The 11,829-nt window shown below is 40.7% G+C and overlaps 1 protein-coding gene across 1 annotated transcript in view; it reads right to left on the bottom strand.

Moving 5' to 3' along the window:
- Positions 1-509: 509 nt before the first annotated feature.
- The window catches only part of LOC124607224 (collagen alpha-1(XXVI) chain-like), a 31,848-nt gene continuing 20,528 nt past the window's right edge, over positions 510-11,829 (bottom strand). The window contains exons 2-3 of the mRNA XM_047139496.1: positions 6,682-6,866; positions 510-878 (exon numbers count right to left, since the gene is read on the bottom strand). Coding sequence (XP_046995452.1) covers positions 702-878; positions 6,682-6,866 — 362 coding nt within the window. The 3' untranslated portion in view covers positions 510-701. The remainder of the gene's footprint in view (positions 879-6,681; positions 6,867-11,829) is intronic.

The following is an 11,829-nucleotide window of genomic DNA, read 5'->3' as shown; positions in this document are numbered from 1 at the left end:
CCAAAATTGTTACTTCATTCACTTTATAATTTCTATTCTGACAGTACACATGAGTAGGCATGAAGCCCTTTGCTAGTGTACAATGAACAATTATATATGATGTTGTGTAACAGTTTCGTGAACTTCAGTGGAAGTAAAGAGATCTTGTGACTTAGTGTCTATTGAACAACAAGAAGTGGAAATAAATAGCAGATATATGAAAATTAAACAAAAACTTTAGGCTATGCTAATGAAAACTAAGAACCTTCTTTTAACAAGTTTAAGCAGACGCCGCAACTCCTGAGCACTGACACTCAAGTACAAGGTCAGTAAAACCTTTCAAATTGTCATAGAGCTCTCTCCTTAAAGTTTATGCACAGCTTACTGCACTGACAGTTTTATTCGCTAGTTCGCAATGCATTCTGGAACTACTATCTGTAAAGTTAATACATGAGAATGGAACTCTATACAGGGATGAGGGGGTGGGGCAGGTTGGGGGAGTTTGAGCCAGGATACAAAGACTTTCTGAATGAATTTTTAACAAAACTCTATTTTTCAGAAATACACTATTATATGAAAATACGATTAACACGAGAATGTAATCAATAAGTGAGCAACACTGGATAATTAGCTAATATGCTAGATCTACGCAACAGCAACAGCACAATGCACATCACCTTACTGCATTCAGAATGTATAGCCTGCATCTCAAACAACCAGGTTCACTGTGGTGGGAACACATGTCGAAGGGTACTGCACTTGCAGCCAATGAAGGTGCTCCTCAGCTGGTGCAGCAGCTCCTCGAATGTCAGACGAAGTTGATGAAGTGACTCCTCTTGCTTCACTTGCAGCTCGTACAGATTCTGCTCCAGTTTCTGCAAGTCTTCACTCCACTCGCACTGTGGATATACACATAGAGGCTTTATAATGAGGAAATACCATAGTCACCATGTTGATTAAGACGCCATCAGACACAGACACAAACACACTCATCTACACCCACACATAAGACAAACTGCAAGAGACACATCACAGTTTCGATGTCTTATATAATTGAGGGATACATTAAACTGAGCTGTGCTTTACTGAGAGTTAGTAAGCAGAGTTCAGAGTTACATTAGCGCAGGTGAACTGACAATCTTGCATGAGCAATCTCCATCGTTTCTACAGGCCATCTGTCCCTCTCAGACGCGAAAAGAAGGGGCATCTGGGGACATATCACAGGGATAGCCCAATACTTAACCATCAAATCAGTCAGATGTAAGGATTTATAAGACCACGATGATGGCAAATGATGACGCCCAACAGAAACACCAAAATCATATTTGCTGTTACATCATATTAAAAATGCGCTGAACTTGTTTATTTATGAAGCATTTGCTGTAGTTCTTTAGAGTGAGTTCAAAATGGACAAAAATGTACAAGGATGCACTTGCATCACTGTAGCTCACGAGAACTTTGCCTACCTGAGTCAGTGTTCAGACTGACAGAAAAACTGCAGTTATACGTCATTTCCTGAACAACTGGAAAGACTATGTGTTAACAGCCAAACCCGATTTTAGGATGAACTAGTTTCGCCTAGGTCGAACTCGTTCATCCTGTTACCGATAGGATAAGACAGTTTAGCCTAGGTCGAATCGTTTTATCCTAGTAAGAATTTACATGCCTCAGGGTAAAATTGTACGTCCTAGTCTAAACTAATTTCACTTAGTTTGTATCTTCTACAAGATTTTCAAAGTACAATGAATAAAGGAATAGAAATAAAATAGTTAATTAGTTATTTTTTAACTAATCAGCAATTTCACATCTATCACTAGATCGACTTACATATATCCATCCACAGAAATCATCTTATCTGCAATTTGGTGATTTACTTAATTTTCCAAGGTTTACTGTGGAGGCACTTAGAATTGCAGAGTACTTTTTTTCTTACAATTGCATTTGTTGTACAGTTTTTCATGCAACTACATTTCACGAAGCCTTCCCTGATCCAACAGAATGTTCTGAGGCTGCAGTCCTTAAAGATATTTCAATATCCTGGTTAACATCTCTCACATCTAAAAACTTCTGAATGCAGACGTCGAAATCAGTTCTAAAAAATAAAAAAGAAGTTAAAACAAATATTTTTTAATATTTTATTGCAAAAATTATGGAAAATTTTAATAAAATTGTACATGCAATAATGTTTTTGAAGTATGCCATGTTTGGTGCCAACTTTGTACAGGCCCTCATCAGTCTTTTGAAGTATTACTCCACTTATGTTTCGAAGGTCACCTCTACCTCTATCTACATCTGGAATAGGTATGGTTACGTTCTCTCCACTGTCAGTTGGTGGATGGGATTTGTCAGAGGAAGCTTTCATTCTTTTAGCTTGTTTTTTTAAATTTTCTGTAGCAATTTTTCTAGCATTTTGAATGTCGTTTGCGTCAATTTCCACGATGTTATCATCATCACTGTCTTCGTACTGTTCAGTATTGCTGTCATCTTCGATTGCCTTCTTTAGGTCATCTTCATCCTGAATATCATTTATGATTTCTTGAGGCAACGAGGAAGTGGAAAGTCTTACTCTAGGTTCGATTCCGATTAATGCTTTGTAAGGTGATTGTTTTATGGCAGAGTGGTAAGCTCGATTTTTCATGAATTGGACATACCTTAATCCTTCCGACCACTTCGTCGAATTGTTGTCCTTTAACAAAGAAGTTATCATATTTTCAATATCTTGGATGGCACGTTCATCAGATCCCTGACTCTGGCTGTGCCTTGGTTTTCCACGCACAATTTCCAGTTCTGACCAAAGCTTTGCGAGTTCACTTATAACATTATTGACAAATTCTCTGCCATTATCAGACTGAAGAATGCACGGCGCCCCTACAGTTAGGAATATATCGTTCAAATCATAAGCCTCTTCTTCAGCCCTCTTTGATGTTAACGCTAGAAGGAGAACAAATTTTGTGAGATGGTCTTGGTAAACTAGAATGAATTTTAAATTCCCGACTGGTTATGTTTGGAAATCAGTCAGATCTACTTGGCATCTGCTATTAATTTCCGAATGGAGAATTGGCTTTGAAACTAGCCCTCTTTTCTTTTTTGTCTTCTTTTGTTGACAAACATCACACATTGATAAATAGAGGCATACCAATTCCTTTGTGATGTTGGCATGTTTTTTTGATGTCTCGGCTAACATCCTATCGCGACCACCATGACGCACGGCTATATGAGCAGCGCCAATCACATCATCGTAAGGTTCATCAACTGGAACAAGGTATTTTATATTCACTTCATACCATGCAATGAGTTTTTTCACATCTCCAATTTTCAAAAAAAAAAACCAACCGTTTCAGTCTTCTTTTTTGTAATGATGTTCTTTTTTCCAATTTTTCCGCATCTTCTACTTGTTCAACCAAACCCGCATATTCGTCTACTGATAAAACATTTTAATGAGAAGACATTTTGTTTTCACTCTGCAAAATTTCCTCCAGAAGCTTTTCTCTCCACAGCTTTTGATTGGTATGTCTACTACACGAAGGCTCGTCCATGATGAAAGGCCTCACAATAATTATACTAGGGTTATAATAAAATCCTTTAAACGCAACCAGCAACTTAACACGCGTACTCGTCGATTCAGAATACCGTTCAAAACAAAGAACAGTGCGAGAAGAGAGCGGTTGGTAGGCGAGAGGGGCGAGCCAGAGATGATTCGGGGATCCCTCGTTCGTACAGGCAGCGACATGCGTTCCGACTAGGCAAAATTAGTTCAGATTAGGATGTACCATATTTAAATTCTAACCAGGATAAACCGATTCGACTTAGGCTAAACTATTTTATCTTATCGGTAACAGGATGAACGAGTTTGACCTGGGCGAAACTAGTTCATCCTAAAATCGAGCTTGGCCAGTAACATATGCACTATTCTCCTGGTTCGATTAGTCGGCCGCTGTGGCCGAGCGGTTCTAGGAGCTTCAGTCTGGAACCGCTCTACCGCTGCGGTCGCAGGTTCGAATCCTGCCTCGGGCATGGATGTGTGTGATGTCCTTAGGTTAGCTAGGCTTAAGTAGTTCTAAGTTCTAGGCGACTGAAAACCTCAGATATATATATTGTGCATATTGTGCTCAGAGCCATTTGAATCTCTTGAACCAGGTTCGATTTTTATAGGCTTGCAAAGGAAAAATCTGAGCGATAAATGCCGATTTTCAAATCTAACTCAAGGGTTTCTTGTGGTAATCTCATTTTATTCTGTACTCTATAATTTCACTCCACTTTATCGTTCATTTTTGTATACTGTCAGCAATATTTAGCCTCCATGTATGTCTAAAACTTAGAGTTTTTTAATTTTAGAATACGATTCACTAACAATTAAGTAATTACTCTTTCCATGACCAAGAAACTAGAAGGTATCAGACAGATTATATGATGGTAAGACAGAGATTTAGGACCCGCTTTTAAATTGTAAGACATTTCCAGGGGCAGATGTGGACTCTGACCACAATCAATTGGTTATGACCTGTAGATTAAAACTGAAGAAACTGCAAAAGGCGGGAATTTAAGGAGATGGGACCCGGATAAACTGAAAGAACCAGAGGTTGTACAGAGTTTCAGGGAGAGCATAAGGGAACAATTGACAGGAATGGGGGAAAGAAATACAATAGAAAAAGAATGGGTAGCTTTGAGGGATGAAGTAGTGAAGGCAGCAGAGGATCAAGTAGGTAAAAAGACGAGGGCTAGTAGAAATCCTTGGGTAACAGAAGAAATATTGAATTTAATTGATGAAAGGAGAAAATATAAAAATGCAGTAAATGAATCAGGCAAAAAGGAATACAAACATCTCAAAAATGAGATCGACAGGAAGTGCAAAATGGCCACGCAGGGATGGCTAGAGGACAAATGTAAGGATGTAGAGGCTTATCTCACTAGGGGTAAGATAGATACTGCCTACAGGAAAATTAAAGAGACCTTTGGAGAAAAGAGAACCACTTGTATGAATATCAAGAGCTCAGATGGAAATCCAGTTCTGACCAAAGAAGGGAAAGCAGAAAGATGGAAGGAGTATATAGAGAGTCTATACAAGGGCGATGTACTTGAGGACAATATTATAGAAATGGAAGAGGATGTAGATGAAGATGAAATGGGAGATACGATACTGCGTGAAGAGTTCGACAGAGCACTGAAAGACCTGAGTCGAAACAAGGCCCTGGGAGTAGACAACATTCCATTAGAACTACTGACGGCCTTTGTAGAGCCAGTCCTGACAAAACTCTACCATCTGGTGAGCAAGATGTATGAGACAGGCGAAATTCCCTGAGACTTCAAGAAGAATATAATAATTCCAATTCCAAAGAAAGCAGGCGTTGACAGATGTGAAAATTACCGAACTATCAGTTTAGTAAGTCACAGCTGCAAAATACTAACACGAATTCTTTACAGACGAATGGAAATACTGGTAGAAGCCGACCTCGGGGAAGATCAGTTTGGATTACGTAGCAATATTGGAACATGTGAGGCAATACTGACCTTACGACTTATCTTAAAAGGAAGATTAAGGAAAGGCAAACCTACGTTTGTAGCATTTGTAGACTTAGAGAAAGCTTTCGACGATGTTGACTGGAATATTCTCTTTCAAATTCTGAAGGTGGCAGGTGTCAAATACAGGGAGCGAAAGGCTATTTACAATTTGTACAGAAACCAGATGGCAGTTATAAGAGTCGATGGACATGAAAGGGAAACAGTGGTTGGGAAGGGAGTGAGACAGGGTTGTAGCCTCTCCCCGATGTTATTCAATCTGTATATTGAGCAAGCAGTAAAGGAAACAAAAGAAAAGTTCGGAGTAGGTATTAAAATCCATGGAGAAGAAATAAAAACTTTGAGGTTCGCCGATGACATTGTAATTCTGTCAGAGACAGCAAAGGACTTGGAAGAGCTGTTGAACGGAATGGACAGGGTCTTGAAAGGAGGATATAAGATGAACATCAACAAAAGCAAAACGAGGATAATGGAATGTAGTCGAATTAAGTCAGGTGATGCTGAGGGAATTAGATTACGGAATGAGACACTTAAAGTAGTAAAGGAGTTTTGCTATTCGGGGAGCAAAATAACTGATGATGGTCGAAGTAGATAAGGTATAAAATGTAGATTGGCAATGGCAAGGAAAGCGTTTCTGAAGAAGAGAAACTTGTTAACATCGAGTATTGATTTAAGTGTCAGGAAGGAGTTTCTGAAAGTATTTATATGGAGTGTAGCCATGTATGGAAGTGAAACATGGACGATAAATAGTTTGGACAAGAAGAGAATAGAACCTTTCGAAATGTGGTGCTACAGAAGAATGCTGAAGATTAGGTGGGTAGATCACATAACTAATGATGAAGTATTGAACAGAATTGGGGAGAAGAGGAGTTTGTGGCACAACTTGACAAAAAGAAGGGACCGATTAGTAGAACATGTTCTGAGGCGTCAAGGGATCACAAATTTAGCATTGGAGGGCAGCGTGGAGGGTAAAAATCGTAGAGGGAGACCAAGAGATGAACACACTAAGCAGATTCAGAAGGATGTAGGTTGCAGTAAGTACTGGGAGATGAAGCTTGCACAGGATAGGGTAGCATGGAGAGCTGCATCAAACCAGTCTCAGGACTGAAGACCACAACAACAACAACATGACCAAGGAGCTAAGAAAAGTACAAACCATAAAAAATAAACCATAAAAAATTATACCGCAGCAGATGGGTCTTCCACTATCGGTCCAGCATGTCCAGGAGGTCCGGGAGGTCCAACTGGCCCAGGAATTCCAGGTGGTCCAGGTGTTCCAGGTTGCCCAGGATCGCCCTTCCTCCCCGGTGGCCCGGGACCACCAGTATATCCAGGTCTACCAGGTTCTCCGGGAGGGCCTACTCGTCTGACTGTAACAGAGCTGGCCACTGTCATTCAGTCTTACAATTAGCACTGTCTTTACACAAACTAATGCAGTCGTAACGCTAGAAACTAGTGAGACTACCTGTTGAGGGGAAAGCTCTTTGAGGTACACCATAGAAGTTTAAAAAAGTAATATAAGTACCAAATTATAAGAAGTTAATATCTATAACTCAGACATTTACCTTGACATATGATATGCTAGAAGCAATACATAAGTAATTATTATTTTGTAACTTGAGTAGAGTTTTAGACTGTATGAATCGTGAGACACAGCAGACCCAACCGCATACTGAAACAGCGTCATACTGTTTGCATAACCAGGACTCGCCTGTAAAGACGACATGGTGCCACTGCTGTGTTTGTAATTGCTGTTTTTCGCATCTTTGTGGCGCTACTCTCTCTGTTACCACTTCAAAGGAAGCCAGAACAGTGGTCGGCCTACTGACTGCAGTGCTGCAGACGTCAGCACACTGGGCCTGTTGATACTGGTCTTGCTGTAAACAACCCCATTTCTTCATGGAAGGTATGTGACCTGCCTATACGGTACTACATGAACGAAAACACACTGTCTCGACTCTCGGGCGCTAGTGGAGTGGAGTCGTTGAGAAAGAGCATGGCGTTGGATATGTCGCTCCTGTATCAATCGCTCTCATATTCGCGTGAGAGTCTTGTTATTTCGACCACCCCAAACAGCAGTATGATGGAATGATGAACAGCAGTCTCAATAGGCGACGATATCGCCGCTGCCACTGTCGAATTCTGAAATGTGCTTCTTACAAACAACATCAAATGCTATTTCTTAATGAGAACTGGCTATGTGTTTTTTCCCTTACATACAGAATATACTCCTACCTATTTTGTGGGGTCTCACTGAAATGCTAATCATTTGCATATCCCATCATGTAGTAGAGTTATTGCTAATTTGACATTGCTTGCCTGTCACCTTCGTGGTATTCCAATTTTAATGGCCAGTAGTTTATACATGTATAGCAATAGAATCGGACCACTACCAAACTGAAATGAACAGTTATACATGTGCATTTGTTACTGAATATTACTTTCTAACGTATGAAGTTTATTACTAATGCTGAACCACAAAATAATTTACTGAGCACAACTGAGTAAAACTGAGACACCTACCATGGCTAATGCAAGAGAGTACAGAAGCAGGTCACACCAGAGTCGACTGGATGCTGTTATATCGACAGCCTTCTGATACAAGAACTATCGCTATGACGCCAGGCAATCACCAAATCACAGACAGCTGAGGCACCAGAATTGTAACATCAGCAGAAAGGCAAAGCAACTGCTGTGTTGGTTACCTGTTTCCTTCACATCCAAGCACGTGGAGGAAAACTCCTTACTGCTTGCCTCTACTTGCGTGGCCAGCCACCTCTGCTGCTGTCAGCCGTGTCACTCACCCTGGATCCAGGACATAGTTCAGAATGCACCTCTGCATGCTATGTCCTGGGCTGCCAGCAGTCTAATCTGCATTACGAGTCGCTGCTCACTGTAGTGGTCAGTGTCGTTGTAGAATCACTGCTGTAATCACCTCTGGCTGTCCAACACTGCACCCTGTCTGGCCCCCAGCTGATGGCTGCAGCTCCCTGCAGGCTACACACGGGTTACGTCGCAAGGGGGTTTGGCTTCTTAAAGTACCATCATGACAGTTGTGGCTGATGAACAAAATAGGAATGTCATAACAATAATGTTTTAATGCCAACACGTCAGACGACTACCAGGCATCCACTCACCACTCCACAACTATCCTGGCCACAGTGGTGAACTATTGGCTACCTCACTTCTGCCAGCCCATTACCACCACCGACCGTAGAGGCTTACCACAGCCACCTCTGTACTAACATGCTCCGTATCCTCACAACGCCTGTCTCAAACCACCAAAGCACTTATTAAAATTTGTACTCATAGCAATGCACTAGGTTTACACTAGAAAGATGTGAAAATTAAAGTCATGTGTCCTGGCTGTGTTATGCTAATAATTTTTAAATTTAATTAACAGGTGTACAGCTCACTTCCCACAGAACCTTTATTTACAAGACATCAGCTATTAACAGTCAAAAGTTTGATGCCTACATTAATCGAATGTACAACAGTTTGATGACTGCTACACGCACAATAGATGGTGCTGAAAGTTCATACATATTTAATACACAAATAAATAAAACAGTAAACATATTCAACATATATGGAACCCTACAAATTATGCTACAAAACCGGCTGAGAGTACCATACAAACTTTCATAAAGGATCATTATACGATGACCACTGCATCAGTTTAAGAATCATTCCATCAGTCATAATGACTACGTAACGACAAGGTATGGAACGAATGAGAGAATACATTAAGGCAAGCACCACTCCACTGTTCCAAATGTCTACCCATAAAAACTTCTATCAACAGAGGTTAGCTATCAAATCTACCTCTTACGTAGTCTAAAACACATGGAGTGCTGAGGAGATGTCCTGTACAAGGTAGTTAGTGCACCATAAGTGCATTATCTATCTTAAAAATAACTTTTTTCTCACTGAAATTTCGCTCTATAACCACCAGACAAAGGTAACATCAATTTTACATTGTTATATGTTGATAAAACAGAGGACTGATCAACTGCCTTTATGAAACCTTCTTATATACTCTAAAGATCCGGGATGTAAGCGACAGATGGAAATAATGTTTGAGAAACTGACTCATCCTATTTTAAATAGCAGTTGCACTATTTATTGAATGTGGAGAGTAGGGGCGGGGTGGTTGTGCAAATCGTGAGTACCTCTGAGCCTACAGTAGCGTTCAGACGTGCATTCATCAGTGTTAGGTACAAGGTAATGTTCAAAGTTGTATCCACCTGCATTAGTTGTGGGGCAGTGGCTCCACCTGCACAACGTAGGGTGTATGCAATGCTGTTAACCCTGTGTTATCTGTATTAATTAGGAATGACTTAATTGACCTGAATGCACTGCACTGAAATAGTAACAGTCACATGCATTAGCTTATTCAAAACTTATTCCGTAATATTTTGTTAAAGCCAACGCAATGCATTCAAACTATCACACTTAACTTTATATCGAAAATCCAATGAGCTGCGGAAGAAGTTGCTACCTGCACTATAATTTTCAGCTTAATGACGAGGAGGCTGTGGTGGGATGCATACCATAAATGGGATATATTAATTTGAATGACTATTCGTATCGGCATATATTGTGCCACTAAAGACCAGCCGCGGTGGCCGAGCGGTTCTAGGCGCCTCAGTCGGAACCGCGCGACTGCTACGGTCGCAGGTTCGAATCCTGCCTCGGGCATGGATGTGTGTGATGTTCTTAGGTTAGTTAGGTTTAAGCAGTTCTATGTTCTAGGGGACTGGTGACCTCCGATGTTAAGTCCCATAGTACTCTGAGCCATTTTTGAACTAAAGACCAACATATATAAAACATAATATTATACGACAGTTATATAAAAATTCACTTGAAAACAGTTAAGAGTCAACACATGTGACTTAAAAAAATGTTTTCACTGTAATTAGTTTCATCCCAGCGAATGTCCTGTATGTAATTAATTCGACTTGTTACCTGTAATGCTCACAGCTGCAATAACTTTTGTGGCACATCGTATAATTGCCACAGCAATCTGGTTTTGTTAAGATTTAATCAACGGCATGTTTTCTTTTACCTTGTACCGCATTAACGCATATGACTATGAAGTGTAAAACAGCTTTAGAACATTGAATAAAGGAATGATATTCATTCATTGTTTACAAATTGATTCACATAAAAACATAATAGCTTTTCACATAAGTGACTACTTAAATAATTTCACACATGCGAGAGACAGCTTGATTTTACAAAACTGCAACACTGAACTTTGCATGACGGTGTTCTGGGAACAACTTCATTGTTTCACATAACACTGGATGTAAACTTATCGAATACAGTAGACACTGTATGAGCATTTTGACATCTTTATAGACGATGTTAAATAATTCCACCAGCAGCAGCGAATCAGACATTTCGCTACATCGTGTAGGTAAGATTCCATATCCATAGTCCAGTCGCGTTAATGTGCCCACTGTCCATGTCCGATGCCAACCTCTCACAGACGGCACGTGGCAGCACTACCAGTGGACAGAATATAAAGCGCGTCAGGGATGCGGAAAACAGTGCAGACATTTTTGAAATGTGTGAATGGAGTCAGTAATCTGACGTCCAAAAGGGCATGGCTATTGGCTTTTAGACCAAGGGGGAAGCATTTCCAAAACAGCTAAGTCGAGCATGAAGTTTCTTCAATGTCGTTATATATGCATCAGAATTTATGGTGGTTCCACTTGGCTTGATGTCCACAAGCAAGAGTCCTTCGGAAGTGAAAAACACCGTAGCCATAACTTTTCCAGCAGAAGGTGTGATTTTGAACTTTTTTTTCTAGGGTGAATTTGCATGATGCCACTCCATTGATTGCTTCTTCGTCTCTGGTGAAAACTGATGGAGCCATGTTTCATTACCTGTCACAATTCTTTCAAGAAATTCATCTCCACCATTGTCGTACTGTTCCAAAAGATCGCTGCATACCGTTTTTCTTGTTTCTTTGTGAGCCACTGCCAACATCCTCGGATCCCACCTGACACAAACCTTTTTTAACGCCAGCACTTTCAGTATTCTGCAAACACTTCCTTCCCCTATCCCAACGCAGAATGACAATTCGTTCACTGCGATGCGTCTGTCAGCAGTCACCAATTCGTTAACTCTCTGCACATTGTCTGGAGTGTGTGCAGTACGAGGCCTGCCGCTGCGAGGACAATCCTCAACATTGCCGTGCCCGCTTTCATCACGTAACGTGCTTGCCCACCGACTAACTGTGCTGCGATCGACAGCAGCATCTCCATACACCTTTTTCAGCCTCTTGTGGATGCTTCCCACTGTCTCGATTTCACAGCACAGGAT

This window comes from Schistocerca americana, chromosome 3 (genome assembly GCF_021461395.2).
Source record: "Schistocerca americana isolate TAMUIC-IGC-003095 chromosome 3, iqSchAmer2.1, whole genome shotgun sequence".
In the NCBI taxonomy this organism is placed as follows: Eukaryota; Metazoa; Arthropoda; class Insecta; order Orthoptera; family Acrididae; genus Schistocerca; species Schistocerca americana.
This window is presented reverse-complemented; position numbering and strand designations above follow the sequence as displayed.